Source organism: Poecile atricapillus, chromosome 25 (assembly GCF_030490865.1).
Source record: "Poecile atricapillus isolate bPoeAtr1 chromosome 25, bPoeAtr1.hap1, whole genome shotgun sequence".
Taxonomy (NCBI): Eukaryota; Metazoa; Chordata; class Aves; order Passeriformes; family Paridae; genus Poecile; species Poecile atricapillus.
This window is the reverse complement of record NC_081273.1, coordinates 5825716-5847133: the sequence shown is the minus strand read 5'-3', so window position 1 is coordinate 5847133 and position 21418 is coordinate 5825716. Positions and strand designations below refer to the sequence as shown.

Genomic DNA, 21418 nt, shown 5'->3' with positions numbered 1-21418 from the left:
CAATGAAGGGCTGAGCACAGACACATCCCTGCAGAAACAGCCACTGCCAGCTCCCAGCTCTGTGCCTTCCACACCCAGACCACCCAGTGGGGCTTGCAAGTGTTTTTTAAAGCCCAGTTACTCATTGTTCATCATCTTCCTCTGACTAACGCTTCTCCTGTCGCCTCCTGCACGTCAGTAACGCTCAGCCTGTTGGGATCCAGCACAGCAGCAGCAGCCAGGGCTGTTCCCCCCAGAGCTGTCACTCTTAACTCATTTAATTCCTTCACCCAGGCCAGCCCGAGTGACATTCCAGCAAATAAAACCGTCCTGAAGGCGACTCCAGTTTAACCAAAGCACTCAGCAAGCACACAGCACGCACAGAAGCACCAACAAACGTTTCTGACACTGCAGCATTACAATTTCCTTCAAACAACGGGATTAGCTGCTGGATTTGGATGGATTGGCTGCTCAGCACAGCTAATAATACCTTACACGGGGCACAGCAGCCAAAGCTGATCTGTGATTGTCACTGAGGTGAGAAACAGAACGGGAACAACTTCAGGCTGCTCCTCCCCAAAGGTTTCAGAAATACCTGAACAAGATCATTCACAGCTCTTAATAAATGCATTATGCCTTCTAGGAAAAATAAATATTAATAAGTATAAAAGTCAAAGGTGTAAAAGGATGAAGGGGTTTAGGGTGTACAAAACCAGACTTTGAGGAGCCCCAGGAGCCCCCACATGGGACCAGCCGAGATCCATCTGCTTCTGTTTCAGGTTTAAGCACAATTCCACTTTGAGATATCTAAAATAATGCCAGGTTCAAGGCAGAAACAGCCAAAACCACAACCCTGAACCGAACCTGACCCTCACATCTGGGGACAGATGTGCCTGGTGAAGTCACACACTCTTCATGCAGTGAGGGGAAAAAAGGATTTGTGCCTAAGTCAGTGTGGTCAGGGAATCCAAACTGCAGATGGAATCTGTCTGTGTGACAGAAAAAGATAAAAATCAAAGCTTGCTAATTGAATATTTGAAGGAAAGGATTAAAATGTTCTGTTATAAATTCTCCTTTACAGAAAGCAGAGCTGTAGGCACAGTTCTGCCTTCAATCCTGCAGCTGCACAGATAAAAATACCCACAGTAACCCAAGATAATTTCAACTCTGGAGTAGCATCTACGTAATTCACGTCCAATCAACTCCTTCCTAAAATCAGCCCTGACTCATGAATGACGGGGGATTTCAGTTTTAAGAACCATTTTCTTCCCCTGTGGGAAAAACACAAAGTGTTGTTTGCTCATCCTTGTTAAAAGTCTGCTTCGAGCATCACATAATAAAGTGGAAGCTTTGTATCACTAAAACACAAATAATTAAATATGTATTTGGATGGGGTTTTTATTGCCTTTTTTTTTGCCTTTTTTTATCTCTACTGAAGAAAAATCCAAACCCAAAGGACAATTCCCACAGAAACCAAGAATTCTGCCCAAGCAGAGAACTGCAAACAGCACAAGCCAGCAATTGTGTGTGGAGGGAACAATGGATCTTTCCACGGGGTGAGCTCATTAAAAAATGCACTCTGGAGGCCTGCCTGGCACTCAGAGCTCACTGCAAGGTGATTTTTGTTATCAGCCAGCACCTCCTGGGACATCCTCACCCCTGCCTTCATCACAACACAGATAATGAGCAGCAATTACAGCCAGACACCATTGAAAATAAAGAAATAAATTTAAAATTGGTTCATGACGGGGTGAACCTGCGGGTTTTGTCAGAATATTTGAGTGAAATCATCTTCTGTCAGAGGCTGCTGAATTGACTAAAGGCCCACTCCAGACTCTCTTATTTCCTGGTCATTACACCAATGTTTTGCATCACTCCAATTCTCCTTTTAATCACCTGCTCTATTTCCCCTACTCTCCCTCAAATTGCTGCAAACTGGGAAAAACAAAACCCGCAAAGTTTGGTAACAGATGGCACCAGAAATGTGGGATCTCCTACATGCCTGGAAGCAGGAATTCAGTCACTTCTGTCATTTAGTGAACAGCAACAAAAACCCTCGGAGAAGGTGACTCACTGGGATCCTGACACTGAATTATGGGGAAACTAGAAATCAGAATTTATCTCTGAGCTTCAGAGAGCCTCAGTTTTGGGGTGTATGAGGCAAATAATGAGAGCTTTTAGAGAGAGGAGAGAAAGAAGCATCTTTTAGTGTTATTTTACATCAAGCCTTAACCCAAACCACTGGGATGGTGCTTCTGTCACCCCATGATCCCATCCCCATCCCTCCCGACTCCTTCCTCCTCAGAAACACAAGGATCCACCACCTCTGCTTTTCTTGCTGCTTTTAAAGCACCTCACTTGGCAAAAATTCAAATTCCTGCATAGAGACACCTCCTTTGCTGCACAGATCTGGAGGGAATTACACCCAAATTTTCTGGGTGTCCACTTCATTAAAAACCCCAGGAAAATGTGGGCATATTCCCTAAAAAAATCAGACAGGAATAGATAATTTTCATTTGTGCACAGGAACTTTTCCTGCAATCTCTCAGCTCTCTCCATCTATGCCAGAAGTTTTCTCCCCCTTAATTACACTCTGCTCTGAATTAAGCTGGATTTTCCCCTCTTCAATGAGGACAATTTTCCCCTTCATCCTCATTTATTCGCCAGCATTAAAATTCTGCTGCCTTCCAAGTGCATCCCTGCTAAAATCCTGACGTTCCAGTGATGGCATTTGTGAGCAATTTCCTGCCAGAGATTTACATCTCGTGTTCCCCCTCACGTCTTCCCCACTGCCACAGCCCCCAAAGAAAGAAAACAGCAAGGAAAGGCAGTTTGGAGCTGGAACAGTGATCCCATTGTCCTCCCAGGACATCAAAGTGCACCAGGCAGCTGCTCCTGATGGGCACCAGGACAAGGAACACGGGGCTGGAGCCTGGCTTTGATGGATTGGCAGTGGCACCACGATTTAGAGAGGGATTTTCTGATTCTGCAGCAGGAACCTGGAGAGGGTCAGGCAGGAGCTGCTCATCCTCACAGGGAATCACTGCACCCGATTCTGCCTCTTCCAGGATCCAGGGGTGAAATTCAGAGATAATGGGTGCTGGGAAACAGAAAGGCAGAGCTCCAGAGATTAAAATTAACATCAGATGGTGAAAATATTCTATAAATGGGACTGATAGGTATGAGTGGTTGATGTAAGTTAGCGCATGGATGTGAGTTTCCTACTCGTCTACCTTCGTGCCATGTTTGTTTTTTTAGTTCCAAGGGAAAGCCAAACATTCCCTGGAGTTGTAAGTGAAGCTGTAAATGGGAAGGAATTCCCCAGTGGAGCAGGTTTCTGAGCAGGGAATTGGGAGATCCTTGGTGCCATCTCCACTGGGAGCAGCGTTTCCCTCTCCTGGGGATGTCCAGTGTAACCCTGGGAGTGAATGAACACTCCCTCACCTCCCAGAGCAGCTCTGAGTCCCCAGGGAATTCAGGGATTTAGGTTAAGCACCCATCTGTCTGATTCCTCCCACTGCCACCCTGCATTTTGCTCCAGTCACAAAGGCTGCTGCTGTTTCAGTGCAATCCGTGTTTTTGGAAGCCTGCAGAGCACAGAGCACACACCCAGAGATACCCAATTCCCAAAGCAGCCAAATCCCAGCTCCCAAATGCTCTTATCTGCACTCCCAAACCCACAGCCCCCTCCTTATCTCTGCAGGGCGAGAACTCCCCGGGTGAAGCTCGCTAAAGGCAAAACACCATCACCAAAACAAAGAAACAAGTTAATTAATTGCCCTCTTGAAAAAGCTACAAACAAACGCGAACTACAACACAAACCTGTCACTGCTGCAAAGGGCACGTTCACTGCTCACTGATCCTCAGCCATTTATTCACCTGCTCGGGTTTTAATTAAATCTTTTTAGCCTTAACATCTCCTCTTTCTTCACCAGGTCGTTCTATCCAAGAGAGGGTTTTTTTCCCTACACTAAAAATGCAAATGTGGGATGAGAACCGAGCAGAGCTCATTGTACTTCTCAGCTATTATTTTCTTCCCGTTTCTTCCCCCCATTTACCATGTTCAGAGATGGTTTGGGGAGTTTTTATCCATCTCAACAGCAGGAGCGGGAACACCACACAAGTTTCCTTCCAACAACAAGGGATGACTTCACTGTTGTTTTTCTAAGCATGCAAAAAAAATCCAAGGGGGGAAGGACATATGCAAAGCCTGCTCCCAGAATCCTTTCCCTTGCAAATTCACAAGCAGAGTGGTTTCCATCTGTTTTACAAGAATGTCAGATAATAAATTACTATTCCACCTTCTGTGCTGGAAAACAGAACAGCAAACAGTGCCTGTCCAGCCCTGACTGATTCCCAACCAGTGAATTCCCCTTTTGGGGCCAATTCCCAAGCAGATCTGGGAGATCCCAGGGACAGCAGGCACCCGGTCCCCACCTGGCCCTGGGGACAGCCAGGCTGCTCCCAAGCACTGCACATCATCAATTTATCAATAACCCCTTTATCCAGGAATACCAGAACTTCAACACACAGCAAACAAAAGACAAACGTTGGGGAAAAAAGAAGAAGAAAAAAAAAGGCAATGGGGAAAAGTCAGGAAAGAATGGAATTAGGAATTAATAATATAGAAATCCCAGAATTAAATGGAATATATATAAATCATGGACTTAGGAAACAATGGTGTTAAGAATTAATTCAAAGCCAGGACACATCACCTGATATTTCCTCACTGAGGGTTAAATTCTTAAATTTATGTAAAAATTCATGGTGTCAAAAGGGACAAAAAAAAAGGAGATTTAGAAAAACCCAACCCTGTCAATGTCACAGGAAGGAATCCCACAGACTGCAGAGGGCTGAGAAACATCACCAAAAATGAACTGCAGGCCAAAGAACCAACTGAATCTCCAGCTTGAGAGGAGGGAAAACCACCAAGAAAGCCCAGAGCAGGCAGAGAATATCAGCACATCAGTCACATCTCCAGGCACACACAGGTGGGCTCCAGCTCTGCATGGCTGCAGTGCCTCGGCTGCTCAACCCCTGCAAAGCTCCCCCCGCAGTTTTTGGAGAGGGGAAACACAAATTCCCCAGGGAAACGCCCAGAGCTGCAGAAATCCCACACACAGCCCCAAAAAGCACAGCTCCAGGAACCAGCAGCATCTACCAAACGCTCAATGCTGGAGTCGTTGCTGGATTTATCTGAGGCTCCTGAAAGGCTGCACCCCTCCAACCACAGAAAACACATCTTTGAATGGAAAAGGGAGGCTGATCTCCTCGGAAAACCATTCCATTCCAAATCCCCTGAAAGGAAGGCAAGGAACCAGCCAGGCTTTGCTTTTGGGAGGGAGGGAGAGCTGCACGCTCTCTGTAGGAACAACTTCTCTCGTGAGGCACCAGATTAAAACACCCACGAGTGCTGAAGTCAAGCGAGGCCAAACTGCAGAACTGCTCAGCTCCCCCTCAGCTGCCAGGGAAAGGAGATTAGAGGAGGAGAAGGAGGTAGAACCAAGCCTTATTCCAGGTTTATCCTCATGGAGCATCCCAAATGCTGAGCAGAACATCTCCTGCTCCACGTGACATCTGTGACGCCTTCAAGGCCAGCATTTGGTGGCACTGGGGATGCAGGGAAGAGACAGGAGAGATGGAATTCCAGATTCCTGGGATAACTCTCTGCTCTTCCACCCTGATCAGCAGGACACAGAGGCTCCTGGGGAGAATTTGGGCACCAGATTTACCAAAACTCCTCTCTCATTTCTGCCCCTGGAGCTGGAGTAATTAATGATTTGCTCACACGCAGGGGCCTCCAGCAGCACCACACTCAAATCACTTTGCTGTTAACCAGAACTGGAACTGTGTGATTGTAACCCAGCAGGAATACTCTTTTCTTATCAGAAAGATAAGAATTGTTATTTATCCTGGATTCTCTGATGGTTTGAGACACAATTATGGCAAACCCAGCTGCCTGCACCAACACAGGCCCAGCTTCTTCCTTCACCAACAGAGGAAGTTCACACAAAGAGGATAAGAAAAGACAGGTATTTATTTAGAGATAAATATTGCTAAATATTTCAAAGATATGCTCATGATTGGCCTACCCCATCTCCCCAAAACTTCACTTCAGAAGCTGGAGGTCATGAAGGAAACTCTCACTGCACCCAGCAGACAAACAGATAAATATTGAGCATCCTCATCACCTCCTTTATGGTTCCTGTTCAAAAAATAAAAGTCTCCCACTGCATTTGATGGTTTTTTATCAACAGCACAATAAATCAGTGCCATCTAGTGGAGTCCAAAATGTTAACCTGGACCACAGCTTCCAAATCTTACCTGTCTTGAATTTATAACCTCTCAAAGAAGCTTCCCTGCAGTGCAGGCAGCTGATCCATCAAACAGACGAGCTGAACACCGCACTCCAGCTCCCAAACCTGCAGGACCAACACCTGGAGCCAAACCACACTCCCAGCACCAGCAGAAACTCACCTTTAGAGCTCCTGAATGTGCAGCCAACAGCTCTGCAGTCACATGAAATATGGGCCAAAAATCAACAGAAATGTTCAGCAGAAGGGAAAAAATGACTGCAGTGATTTATAGGGATTTTCCAGCAGTTTAGGAGCTAATAATGCATGAGGATGTTTAACACAGTGGTACCACCACATTTCATTGAAAGCACCCCAATTAGCACTGTGGGATTCTCTATTGCTCTGGTTCAGCTCCTCTACAAGGGCACAGAGACCATTTCACTGCTCTAGGAAAGTCAAATTTCTCCAAACAAAACAGGAGCACACGCCACGAGTTCAGTCAAAGTCCCCTCCTTTGTGATGGTGAAATTCCAGGCTTTTAGACAAGCACAAAACGTGATTGTTTCCCTTGCCATTGTTAAAATCCCCTTCCTGGTTTTTGGGATTACAAGGAGCGCATCTCAAGCCCCACTGCAGTGTTCACACACCATTATTAACAAAAAAGCCCAAACATGAGCTGTGAGTGAATTAATTGGCAATAGAATTGACCAACAAGATGTGGACCAGAGGCTGCAAGATCCCACCCCAAAGGCACAAACTGATTCCTACTGAGGCTTCCACACGTCCAAGGAGAGAATTTCCCACCCTGCCTGCAACAAAAATCCCCTTTTCCTTCCCAAACGCTGCTTCTGTGGGCTCCCACTTCAGCAACACCCAGGAATTTTACAATTTGCTGCTGCTCCACTGAAGAATCCTGGCTCCCCTTCGCCACGCTCCCACTTTGCTCCAGCGTGGGAATCTTTTGAAATTGCCATCAAACATGGAAATGCAGATACTCTGAAAGGCTTCTGCATCTGACGCAATGCCAGGCAGGGATATTTTTAGTTCTAATCCATTTAAAGTGCTAAATTCCAAGGGAATCAGCAGCATTGCTTTCACTCACCACTCCAACTAAATTCCTCTGGTCCCACTACTCACTGCAATCTTCAAGGAAAAGGAGATAAGAGAACCATTCACCTGATAAGAAAATACCTTTATCTTTTGTTTCTTTAATGCTTGGAGGTGCTTCTGCATGTGCCACTAAATAATAAATCACACACAAGAAATCCTCTGGACACAGAGGACGCTGCAGGAATCCATCAATAATGCAGGCCCTGAACGCCCCAAACCAGGGAGTGTGAGATTTGCTATTTTTGTCTCGAGGATGAAGCAATTTAGGTTGATGAAAAGCAACTCCTGGGAATTCACTGAAGCTTTGGAATAGGGCACTGATCACCCTCCAGACCTGCCAGAGTGACTGCAGCTACAAACCAGAGCCTGAAATTCAGGGTTAAACGCAACAAAAATGGTCCACAGCAGCTCTGTGGTTTCATTGAAATCCAGATCCAGTCTCAAAGCAAGAATTTTTCATCTAAAAGTGGCTTCTTTTAACCAAAATAATGGGAATTCCAAAATTTGGGACTTTCATCTGCAGCTAACTGGCACATTCAGCCTTTTCTTTGGGGATTAACAGAGACAGGTTATCAGAAACTGAAGCACACATATTAAAAAGCATAAAAAAAGTTTTAATTATTGGTATTACACAGCACTAACAGAGACTGTCCTGAAGAACAGCCTTTAGAGTTCTCCCATCTCCCACAAGCTATTATTTTCACATTAAAACCATGCAAACCCACAAGCCTGCGTAGAAATCACTTATTTCTACCATTGTTTTATCAGCAAACACCAACCACTGATAAAAGCAGAAATAGCTGAAGTGTGTTTGCCCAGAACACAAAAAATTCCAAGGCAAACACGCTCCAACAGCTCCTGCTCCGAGTGCACCTTTTCACCTCCAATATTCAGTGACTCCTCAGTAAAATCACGGAAAAAGCAGCTCCAGAAAAATGCGTGTTTTAAAAAAGAGCCCAATCAAAGGGTTTGAAGCTCAGGTTTTCTTCTGGAAGAGCAGAAATCTCTCAGGACTGAGTCTGCTCAATGCTTTGCTGATGATGTTGAGCTTTGCTGCTTGCAAGCGAAGGAGATTTTTGTTCTTCCAACAGAAGCCAAGTGTGAAACGGCACAAAATGCCGACAGATTGGTTAAAAACCCTCCCAGAGCTCCCCTTCAGCAGAGCTGGGAGCACCCAGCAAGGAAAAGAGCACTGTTTATATGAATTTACTGCGCTTTTCCCTCCACACCCACTGCAAGCCATTAATGAGCAGCAGGTCACATTAATTGCAGTGTGAGCAGCAAGGAAGGGTCTGGGTGGGAAAAAACAACATTTTCTCTTTCAATTAAAACCCTGGTTTTTCACCAGGTGTAAGGAAAGATCAGCACAAGTCATTTGTTTAAAAAGAAACGGCCCTTGTGCAGGTTTACATTGATCTTTACTCAAGCAGGCACTTGGAATTTTTGTAAGGATCCCTCAGTACCTGTGAGCAGGTGAGAGAAATTCCTCCCTGGATATTCCCTGGCACTGGATAAAAGCAGGATTTACCTCCTCATGCCTGATACTGTGCAAAAGCAAACTGCACACCAGCGTGACCACAAAAAACACACTGGTTTTTTTGGCCAGGAATAAAAGCATCCTACCAATCCTACCCATTTCTAGAGAAAAATAACTTTTATTTTATTTAACAGAAATATTTCACTGTATTTCTTGCTCTGGAGCTAATAGTCATGCTGGCCTGAAGGGGGAAATTAAACCCACAAAAAATCACTGCAGCACTACGTTATTTTTGTCCACGAAGCACAAACTACTCCAAGTTTGCTTCTATTTCATGAAATATTCATTTTATAGAGAGATGGAGAAAAATTAGAGAGCAAAACGGCCAAAGCCCATCCCCAAATAAAAATACAATGGCAAAGGCCGAAGTGAACCAATATGAAAAGCAAAATGAAGAATAAAAAAAAAAACCAAAAACAATAAAAGTTGTTCCAGGCTGTCTACAATAAATAAATTTACACTTTTATTCCTTCCATATATTCCTGACAAACCCCAGGCAGCAGGGAATAAATGCTGGGAGCCTTTGCAGAGCTGATGGAGAGATTAAAGTGAGGAGGATTTAGGGAGTGGGCAGTAATTCCGTGTGTCTGCTCCCAGCCCCTGAGCACGCTGCTCTGGGGGGGATTATCTGCTGCAAACACAACTGCAACACACTCCCAGCTCTGTTCTTTTCATTCCTGCAGCCTCACAAGAATCCAGGAAGTTCCAAGCAAGGAATTTTGAATTTTCTCTACGACAGGATTGTATTTTGCCAAAATGCCACGCACAAGCGTCTTTCTCTCGCCATTAACACAGAGAAAAATGCAAAATTAAGTCCTCAAATGTCATAATCAGCCCCTCATGAATGGGAATTTTGCTCACTGGGTCCTGTGGAATCTGTGATGCACCTTAACAAATTTAAAAGGAAGATTTAAAATGGTTGTTTTGAGGCTTTCAAAGCACACACAGGGGGGCTCTAAGGGGTTCATCAGAACAGCGCCACAGCTTGCACACAATTAATATTAATGATATACAATATTAATATTATATTAATGATATAAATCCAATCTGAAGGCAGCTGTCACTAAAGGGAAATATTTTGTATTTTTAGTATTTTAGTATTTCCTGCTACACTTCATCTGGAAATACTGCAATTCCTTTACATGGAATTATGAGGGGAATAAATGGGAATTGTGTGGCCTGGATGGTTTGAGGGTTTCCTTCTGACTGCAGTGACACAGGCAAAGTTCTGCTACAGCATGAAAATCCACCCATTCCCACCCCAAAACATCCACACATAAACCCAACAACTCTCACTAAAATACAGCAAAATGAACATTTGGCAGAAAAACGCTCTCCCTGTCTTGTTGCCTTAACAGCATTACCAAATTACACAAAAATTCCTCATGTTCCCTACAAAAATACCCTGAAAATGCCATTTTGAACACGGAGAACAACAATAAACACACCAAAAGCTCTGCTCCAGTGATTCATTTCCACAAAGACCTTTCCACGTTAAAACCAACCTCAGCTCAGCCCCAAGATCATCACTCAAGGCTGCTCAGGCTTTTTTAGCTCCTTGGAGTCCTGTTTGGAAACTGCTGCTTTACATAACCTCACCCCTGAAATTCACACTAAGAGGGAACTCGCTGCCAATTTTCTCACAGAACAAAATAATCAAGAGTAAAAAAATGTGCCCAAGGAGTTGATAAAACGAGGAAAAGCACAAGCAAAGAGACACCAAGGACTTCAGCAAACAGCTCAATAATATTGATTAAACACAAACCCAGGATAACATCTCTGGATTTGGGGAGCACTGTGATAGTTGTTGTCTGAAATGCAGATTTTTCCTTCCAACAAAAGGTTTTCTTCAGCACAGCCAGGATCAGTTTTCACCTGTGAGCTGGTGGTAATTCACAACCACAATTTGCAGCCCAATTCTCCTACTCATAGCAATAAAATACAATTCCCACTATCCTCCAGTACAATGTTTGTATGTAAATCTGTATCTATCTAGATCTAGCTAGAGATAGAGATATGTATTTTATTTATTATATATTTTATCTGCCCATTTTCTCCTTCTCTACACCAGCCTGTCACCCGCTGAAACATCTCTGCTGCTCACTGAAGTCCATGGCTCAATATCTACAGGCTTTTTGGGACTTGTACAAAGAAAAGCACCCAAAATCTGGATTATTTTTGGATTTTCTGCATTTTTCCACACAGGCACAGCTCATCAGCATCTCACAGTGCCCCAGAGGAGCAGCTGAACCTCCAGAAAACCACACCAGAGGAGTGGGAAATCCTGTAACCCCCAAACTCCCACAATTTGAGATTTCCCCAAAGGGAACAAGACCTCGAGCTTGGCCTGCTGTGATCCCAAAAGGCAAAAGCAAGGGGTCAATATTTGATTTTGCAGCCCAGTGTGGGTTTTGGTGTGGGCACTTGGCAGGGCAGGGCTCACAGGGAGCAGAGCGGGGCTCTCCTCACCCAAACGCTGCCCGGATTCTGCTGCTCTCAGCCCCACCACTTGAATGGAATAAAAAACCCTTTTGAGCACAACAATCCCAGGGCCTGCACAATGCAAATCAGAGCTCCTTTGAGAGGGTGATTAATATGCAAGGACAGGCTGGGCTCTGAGGAACCACCACCGAGCATCCCCCAACCCCGAGCTGCCCTCAATTACCGCCCCGTGTTTATTTTAAACACCAGATTATGCAATGATGCCACACATTAAAGCCCAATTTGCCAATATTGTGCAAACAACACCAAACTGGCTGCTCCTCCTTTGGAATATCCCACATAGGAAGAAATGGGATTTGAATTTTTCAATGCTTAATGCACATCAATCTTCATTTGGAACCCGCTGCAAAGAGCTGCACTTGTTAAATAAATGTTTAGGGTTTTTTTTTTTTTCCATAAAGCAAGGACATTTATAATCCTACAGTTTGATTTCAGGGACAATTAACTAAATTTTGCAGGAATGTATTGCAGTTGCAGCAACATTTGAAGTATTTTTTTATACAGTTGCTTTTGGGACAAGAGATATTAAACATCTGGAAAAGCCCATTCGAATTTGGAGGCAACAATTTTCTATTTACATTGTCTAAAATTTATACCACTTAATTCCATCATCTATCACCTGCTCAACTCTACAGCTCAGCCAGGGCTCTCCTCTGGAAAGGAACTGGAATTTCAAGCACTGATTCAGACCAAACTCTGCCCAAAATGTGGCCCGAATATTTCACCTGGCTCATTTCTTCCTCCAACCCTTCATTTCACCCAGCTCCCCATTTCTGTACACAGATTTACACACTCCCATTCTTTGGAATTATATTGCAAGTGAATCAATGTGGTAAATTATAATTAACCATAAACCAGCAACAAACAATTAACATTCTTATTTATCTTAAAGATTCAAGGGTGATAAATAGCATGAGTATAAACAAAGAAGGAAAAGTAAATTAAATATTCAAATAAGCTTCTATTGTAACTGTTTTTATAAGAGTAGAGGTAGGAAAAATCACAGAATAATCTGGGTTGGAAGGGACATCTTGAGATTATCCAGTCCATGGATGGAGAATCCACAATCTCTCCACTCAACCTGTTCCAGGATTCATCCAACAAAATAAAAAAAAAGGAAAAAAACAACAAAAAAAACCCACAGAATAAAAGAGGGATTTTGTTGTGTTTTCATATGTTCAGAGAGGATTTGCTGTATTCCAGTTTGTTCTGTCGCTGGGCATCTCTGGGGAGATCCTGGCTGTTTCCACTCCTTCCCAGCAGGGATTTATCCCCATCTGCATCCCCTCGAGTCTTCTCTGTCCAGTCTCAGCTTCTTCTCACACCAAAGATGCTCCTCCAGTCCCTCCTCCAGACTCTGCAGTAAATCCACAGATTTATTTTTGCCACTGGGGAACCCAGAATTGGACCCTGCACTCCAAATGTGGCCTCAGCAGCGAGGAGCAGGTCAGGGTTAGGATTTTCAGAAAATTAACCTGACTTGCCTGATTTTAATTACAAATGGTTGAAAGTACCTACCCTGATTTACCCAATGGCTGCACCAGTCTTAAAAATTCAGCTAGAAAGAAAACATAAATATTTTTGTTCAAGACATGATGAGATTGACAATTCTGGAACAATCAAAGCAGTCAAGAGTTTCTTTTTGGATTTTGTCCTGGCCAATAAAGCCCTGGTGAAGCGATGGACATTTGTTTTAAATAAAAATAAATCAAATGTGCTCCCCATTTTAAGAAATCGACCATTTCAGTGGATTTCCCAAATATTTTTCTAGGTTGTACCGTTTTCCCATCCCTGAGATGCCATTTCCAACTCCCATTTCCCCACCAGCCCCTGCCTCTGTCCTGTCACAGGATCTGGGATGAAAATAGAGGCTGGATCAGCACATATCCCATTCCTGCCTGCAGCCTGCAGTGAATTTCCCTGCACCACAGGCACGGGTATAGGGCTGCATCCCTGCCTGTGGCCTCAGGGCTCCCTGGGCTCTGTCCCCTCTCTGACCTGGTTTCCAGCCTGAATTCACCTGGGGACACCCAGCCCCTTCTGTCCCTCCATCCCCTGGGCACAGCAGGAGCACAGAAGCCTCAGGGAGCGATTCCAGAGCTGAAAATGCCCCCACATCCCAAGCCCAGCCCTGCTTCTGCAGAGGGAAGGGGAGACATTCATCCCCAGGCACAAGCATCTTATTTTTTATCCTGTTCAAACCCTACATGGCTCCGTGACTTCTGCTGCAAACACCACATCTCCATCCTAATTATTCTTCATTTTTCAGATTTCGGAGAACTCCCCCCCAGCTCTTAAGCACAGCCCAATGTGACTCTACCCCACAGCTGCTGCTGCTGCTTCTTCAGAGGAATCTTAAAGCAATTTGCACTTGCTTTGCAGGATAAACCTCCCATTGTGTGCTGTTCCCCAAAAATCAGCTTTTCCGGCAGCTGCCTGCAGATCTGGAGCTCTCCGGACTGAGGCTGTTGATGTCCCACATTTGTCCAAGTCAGGAATTAGCTGAAGCACCTCCTGTACATAAATTCTTGGTGCAAAAGCAACCTCAGAAGCCACAGCTGTAACAGGGTCCAAAAAATGCTCTGAGGAAGTTTCCAGGTGGCCTTGGGTATGTTAAAATACGTCAGCACCTCCCCTGGACACCCCAATGCGTTCTGGCACGGGGTTTTTCATGGAATCACAGAGCCACTGGGCTTGGAAAAGCCCTCTGAGGCCATCGAGTCCAAGCTGTGACCAATCCCCACCTTGTCCAGCAATCCTTGGACACCTCAGGGATGAGGAATCCGAACCTCCCAGGGCAGCCCCTGCCGGTGTTTAACCCTTTCCATGAAGAAATTCCTCCTGAAACTGCTATTCGTGAATCATTAAGGCTGGAAAAGACCTTTAAGATCACCAGGTCTCACTGTCAGCCCTGCACCACCACTGTTTTCAGCCTCAAGTGCCACAATCAGGTATTTTCTGGGCACTTCCAGGGATGGTGACTCCATCCTGTGTCTGTCATTTATCCTTGGAAGGTCTGGAATCTGCAGGCACCACTGCATGGAGAGGGATTATCTGCCTTACCATCAATATAGTGGAAAACACTGCATTTTAAGTCATAAAACTATTTTAATCTGAGATTTTATCTACTTTCCTCCATTCCATGCACGCTGCAGACCCCAAACCCGGGGAAGAGCTGGGAGCCAACCCCAAAGGCAGGAGCAGGCGCTGCCATTTGGCTCTCACGGTCACTTCAAAAGGCTTCGTTCCTAATGAGCAGCTGCATTTCCCCACCAGGAACTGCGGGGCCATAATGGCCCTGCTGCCAAACCCTGCTCATTTCCATCCCTGTGCACAGCCAGCCCTTTGCTCCATGCTAATGTGTTTTCCTAAACAAAAGGAGCCACAGCCAGCCCAGAGCTGACCTTCAAATTTGCTCCTGTGATTTGGATGGCTCCAAGTCTATTTGCCTGGTGGCTCTTTTTTATTTATTTATATTTTATTTATTTATTTTTGGAGGGCGGGGGGAGAGTGTTGGGATGAAAAGCGACACATTAATTCCTAAAAAACACGTGCAAAGGAAGCAGCCAGGAGACAGGAGCTGCTGGGAGCCGTAGTTCCCTGCCAGACACACCCTCAGCACAGTTATTCCCATTCTCCCTGTTTATAAACAACAAGGAAAATTCAATTCTGTTTCCTCGTCACTTTCCAGGTTCGGGATTTACACTTCGCTTGTTTCCCATCACATTTCACGTCCCTGGGAAGGGACAGAATTGGGAAATAAACAAAGAAATGAGCATCTTCCTTTCAGTGCACCTGAAAAACACTGCCCTGGTAGCATCAGATCCTCGAACCTTGCTCAGGATTCCCTGTGTAAAAGCCAGGACACAATTCCAAAGGAAACAGCTTCCCCCAGGCCGCTTACAGAGGCATTTGGGGAAGTTCATAATACCCATCTTAAAGCCGAATACACTGCAAAACCAATGCTTCCAAAACCACCCCAGAAACCCACCGAAAATGCCCTTTTTTATATCACCAGGTGTGTAAAATAATGAGAAAAACCGCGGGATGGCTTTTGAAATGAGGAAATGAACTGTGCTTTGTCTCCTCGCCGAGCTATCCCTCTGTTCATCGCAGACTGATGGCAGCAGATGCAGGATCCCCTCCTCCTCCTCCTCCTCCTCCCCCAGCAATTGGTTCTGCTTCCCTGGCAGCCCGTGGAGGAAATCCATGGCATCGCCCTCCCACCCCAAACAAACAGGAAAACCCCTAAAAAACCCCCATGGTGTTCTCTATCCACGATAAACCAGCGCCTGTACCCAGGCAGAGCAGTCTAGCCTGAAAATACATTTCTGGAGACGAGCCAAGAAAAGTGAAGGCACTTTCAGCCTGGAGAGCAGCCACAATGTTTAACACTTAAAAACTGGGTATTCACTGAGTTACTCTTGTATTAAATGTCCTTAAAAAAACCCCTCTGACAAAACCCGCACCCAAAAGACCCAAGACTAAAAAAACCAGCCCGAGAGTCAAGTCGGGAATTTTCAAGTTCATGTGTCAAGGGGATAAAGTTGATACAAAATCCTCTCTATTCTTTAGGAAACCACAGTTCTCAGGATGTACATGAAAGGAGAGGAGCCATCTGCTCTGTCTATAAATCAGCTTCTAAATTATCAGAGATTGTTTTCATTTTAAAGCAGACTAAATAAATCATTGCTAGCACAGGCCACAGAGATACACACAAAATGTGGAATTATTCTAAAAGACATAAAAGACACGGTTTGCTTGTGAACCTACCCCCCACAACAGTTTCCTCAGGAAATCCACACTGATAAAATATCTCTCTCTTGCCTCCTCTTATATTTAAGCTTAAGGGTTTTTTTTTAGCAGCACAATCATAAAATAAATAGAAATAAATAAAACACCCTCTTGAACTGACATCTCCACAGCTTTCAAAGCAAAATTCCTTCTCCCCCATCACAGACTGGTGAGCTCAGCTGGGAAAGAGGTACAAGAGCAGAGCATCTTTTAGGGTGGAAAGCAGAGCTGGATGTGCTTGGTGCTGCTTTCACCATAAACACTGCTGCTGCTTTGTTCTAGCTTTTTAATATTTTATTTGGTTTTTGTGTTCTCCATTTTATGCTGATTTAACAGTTCCAGCTGTGCAGCTCCCTAGGCAGTCTCCATATTCATAATTATTATTATTGGATAAACATGTATTTGAGTGGGGCAACAGATGATATGCAGATAATTTTTCTTTTGCTTACTCCCATTTATTTCCCCTGGGGAAAAAAAAAACCAGCAAAAACCCCAAAGCAAGGCGCTTTATTGTGCCCTCCCAGAGCTGAGAAAGGCAGTGTGGATGTGTCAGGGAGGCGATGGCTGTGCAATCGCAGGGAGCAGTCTGGCACTGAGCACGGAGAGCAGGAATGTGCAGCCACGGGGATGGGAGGGTGTGGCCGGGCCAGATGCGGAGCTGGATACGGGAAGAGCTGCCGGCACCGGGAGCGCAACCCCTCCTTTATTGCACAGACCCTCTCGTGAACGCTGCTTTTTGGGCTTTTGGCATTAAAGAGAGGCTGAAGTGCAGCGCTTCGGATCAGGGCGGGTGCTGCGCTGGTGTTAAACAGGTGGCTGGGGTTTGGCAGCAGCCCTGGGGACACTGGTGGCACTGGTCACCACGACAGCGACTGTCACCAGGAGAGCAGGGAGAGCCCCGGCAGCGGGAATTGCTTACGGAGATAGAAATGCTCAGCCTGGGGAGGGGTGCTGGGTGCGGAGCCAGGGATGGAACACGGCAAGGACACACCGACAGCTCCAGGGAGCGCAGGGACACGGACACAGCGCCGGGAGCCGGACACCAAAAGCGGAGCCGAGAGGGGCTCGGTGACATCTGCGAGGTGGCGGCGGCACAGCCAGCCCGGGATGCTCTGGAGGGACGGGGGACACGGGGCTGAGCAGGACAGGACGGGACAGGGAGCAAACACCGGCGGAGCGCAGCGCGGCTCGGGGAGCGCTCCCCGGGGAGCGCCGGCACGGACAGCGCCGGGAGGAGGGACGGACGGACAGACGGACAGCACAGGGATGCATTCCGGACGGGATGGACAGCACAGGGATGCGGCTCGGAGGAGGGATGCCGGCTGGGGCGGGGCCGGCGAAGGTGTGGCCGCTCCATCCTGCCGCTTCCAGCCCAACCTGCCGCTCCCGAACGCGGGCGGTGGCGACTGGGGCGGCCACCGGCGGCTCCCGAGCGGCCACGGCGGGGCCAGCGCCGCACCGCTCGCGCCCGGAGCCGCTCCACAACGGCAGCGCCCCGCGCCCCTCCTTTTTCTTTCTTTTTTTCTCTCCTTCTCCTCCTTCTCTTTTCATCATTCCAGCCGCTCCACGGCCATCGCATCCCTCGCTCGCTCCCCGGCCGCGTCCGTGCCCGGCTGGCGGAGGGCGGCGGCCGCGGAGCATCCCGGCGGTGCGCACCGAGCCCGCCGCGACAGCCGCAGCATCCCCTCCGCGCCCATTGTCTGCGCTCCCCGCGCACCGACCCGCACGGCCCCGCCGCTGCTCCCCCTCCCAGGGGCAGCCCGGCCGCCTCTTCATCCTCCTCCTCCTCCTCCTCCTCCTCCTCCTCCTGCCGCTGCCACCGCCGTCCTCCCGCTGCGGCCGCGCGGCCCCCCCGCAGCACCCCGGGGTCCGCCCGACCCCATTGTTCGCGGCGCGCCCCCGCCCCCGGCGCCCCGCGTACCTGCGGCTCGCAGCAGGACGAAGGCGCAGGGCAGCACGGCGAGCGGCAGCAGCATCGCACCCATGGAGCCGCTCGCCGGGGCTGCGGGCGCGGGGAGGGCGCGGAGAGCCGAGCCCGTGTGGCCGCTCCGCTGCGCTCGCTGCGCCCGCCGCGTCCCGGCGCCGCCGCGCTCACTGACAGCGCCGCGATCCCTCCGCCCGGTCTGTCCGGCCCCCGCCCGACATGATCCCTCCGCCACGGCAAATAGTGCCCGCTGCGCGCCCGGCGGGGACCGCGCGGAACGAACCCGCTCTGCTTCTGGAACCGGCAAATAAATAAATAAACCCCCTGATCAGCTTTGATAATTGCTGTCGCATTGTTGGTAGCTGTCATGGCATCGTTATTAATTATTAGCGCATGATTATGCTCTTATATATGATAAATTACATATTATAATTATATATTATAATATCATTATAATGTATTATTAATATATTATCGTATGTATTAATTTTTGTCACATGATTATCATCATAGCATCATTACCAATTATCATCACATTATTACATTATATTACTTTACATTACATTACATTATGTTATATTATTATGTTATATTATATTATATTATATTATATTATATTATATTATATTATATTATATTATATTATATTATATTATATTATATTATATTATATTATATTATATTATATTATATTATATTATATTATATTATATTATATTATATTATATTATATTATATTATATTATATTATATTATATTATATTATATTATATTATATTATATTATATTATATTATATTATATTATATTATATTATATTATATTTATTGTATTGTATTATATTGTATTGTACTATATTTATTATATTTATTATATTTATTATTATCAATTATCATGCCATCACTATTATCACATTAACATAAAATATATATTATTAATAATTTATTATTAATTATAATTAATAGTATTATAATATATAATATATAATTATTAGGAGTCTTGGAGAGAACATTACCTCAATTAAGGCAGCTCTTTTTCCCTGCCAGCTGACATCCCCAAAAATTGGAGCAGAAGTTATGTGAAGAGAGAATATTGCAGGCAACAAATACCATGAATTTTTGTGTATGGTTGTTCCAGCAGATCTTTATTCCCATTAAACAACATTTCAGTCCATGGTGTGGGAATTTTAACTCCCAGGGTGGATAAAGGGAAGAACTCACGGGGAATTCAGCAGAGGAAAAATCACCCCAAACCCCCTCCAGCTCAGGGATGGGGCAGAATAAAGGAGAATCTGGAGACACCATTTCACCTGTAGCAGAATTCCAGAAATATGAAAAATACTCCACAGAGCAAAGACACCAAGTGTCTAGCCTGAATTTAAGCCTCCAAGTGATTTAAAAACAAAATAATGGATTTTTATGATGAAAATCCAATGGAGGCGAGTCCCAGGCATATCCAAATCGAATGAGGTGCTCCAAGTACATTACCTGACACATTTCCCTTTTTTTTTGGCCATTAACAGAGGTTTATGGGCCGTGCACGTGCATTTCTTTTAGTTAATATATAAAATGAAAAGGGGGAAAAAAATCCCATCAATCAATAACTGAAGTGCAAGTTTCAGTTATTGACTTCACCGGGTACTTGGCATAAAAGGGAGCAGGAAATTTGAAGTTTTCTGCCACATTTAAAAGCAGCAGCGGTGGAATCTGTCAAATTAATTCCACTTCTGCTATGCAAATATAATAAAAGTGAATTTTAACCATAGAGGCATTTCACAAATATTAGACCCAGATTTGTAAGCCACAAAGCAGAGCTCTCCCTTATTTGTAGGCTCTGGAAAAGGGACATAATTAGGGAGTGCACCTCAGAATTCCCCCTGCTCAGACAGGGATTATTCTGTGCTCTGCAGACGTTTATGGTGATGGATAACAACACTATGCAAAATGACCTCAAATCAATATTCTTCACAGCCAGGCTATAAAAGCAGAGATAGTTCCTTGAAACATCCCTCTCCTTGTCATGGATTATTTTTAAAAGTCTTTATATAGAAGAGAAGAAAATCTCCCTTTCCTTGTTTGGACGCCGTGGCTCACAAAGATGTTCGTGTGCTCTGGTGATGTCAAAAGGAATCAGGGTGAAGTCAAAGGATTGGAGAGGTAAAATTAGAGCCCACAAATTGAGAATCCCAGCACTCCAAAGCTCTGGTTTATGTCCATTCCTGGAGCCAGCTCCAGGCTTGAGCCTGGATTTCTCCTGGAGCTCTCCTTCCATGCCCCGAGCTGTGAGAAGAGGGGTGTGGAGCTGTTAGTCATGGAAATATCCAGGGAAAGGGACCTCATGGCCGTGCTCTGTCAGCCTGACTCACAGCTCACATGTCACCCAGCTGATGGCGTTCCTGGAAGTCACCTGGCACTTGTGGGAATAAAGGAAATCTTCCATCTCTGGAGCCAAAATGTTAAATTTAACATGCACGCTTCCATGTATAAAACCATTACACGCTGCCAGTGTGCAGCAAATGTCTCATTTTAATATTTTTAACCTACCCAGTCAACTCTGGTGCTTCAGTTCAGAGAAGAAGAGGATTATCAGCTGAGCAGAATAGCAGAAATTAAGAGGGGTGTAAAGAGTACATGAGGATTAATTGACTGCTCTCTTCCTCTCTTCCCGTGGTGTCACCAGTTTCTGTTTAAATTTAAAATATTAAGGATATTTAAAGCACCTCCATCACCCAGTGCCTCTAAATAACAGATATCAGCATCACTAATACCTGGCTATTTTAAAAGAACAGCTGTTCTAGTTGCTGCTTTTATTTATAATAACCTTAATTCCAAGCCTCACCATCATGTCATGCGCATTACTGCAAGTGTAAAACCAGTGTGTGCAGAATTAGCGTAGAAGAGACTAAAACAAGAGGGTGTCTCATGGTAGCAAGCAATAAAGGATTGCTTTAATTGAAAAAACCCATCCCTCAGTCTGCTTTGATTTTAAAAAGTATAAATATTCCCGGCAGGAATGTTCAAGCACATGTGAAAGTTATGAGGAACCACATTCTGTGCACATGGAGCTGCAGTGCCAGACCCACACTCTGCAGATTTATCCCACACAATTCCCTCTAAAGCACCAGCCACCACTGGACCCACTTAGAAATTTAATGAACCCCAGCCCCAAAATGCACAGAACTATCAAAAAAACCAGCAAAAAAACCAAGAGTAATTGACAACTTTTTGCTCCTCTCTTTCCTTACCACAGGGAAAGTTCCAGAAGACGAATCCACTGG

General features: G+C 45.5%; 1 protein-coding gene across 10 annotated transcripts in view; it reads right to left on the bottom strand.

Moving 5' to 3' along the window:
* NCAM1 (neural cell adhesion molecule 1) overlaps positions 1-18434 on the bottom strand; it is an 84527-nt gene extending 66093 nt beyond the window's left edge. For 7 of the 10 annotated variants that reach the window (XM_058857079.1, XM_058857086.1, XM_058857078.1 and 4 more), the window contains exon 1: positions 18140-18434. In XM_058857079.1, the coding sequence (XP_058713062.1) occupies positions 18140-18203 (64 nt within the window). In that variant the 5' untranslated portion in view covers positions 18204-18434. The remainder of the gene's footprint in view (positions 1-18139) is intronic. The other 3 variants (XM_058857077.1, XM_058857081.1, XM_058857082.1) reach the window with 2 other exon arrangements.
* Positions 18435-21418: the final 2984 nt, after the last annotated feature.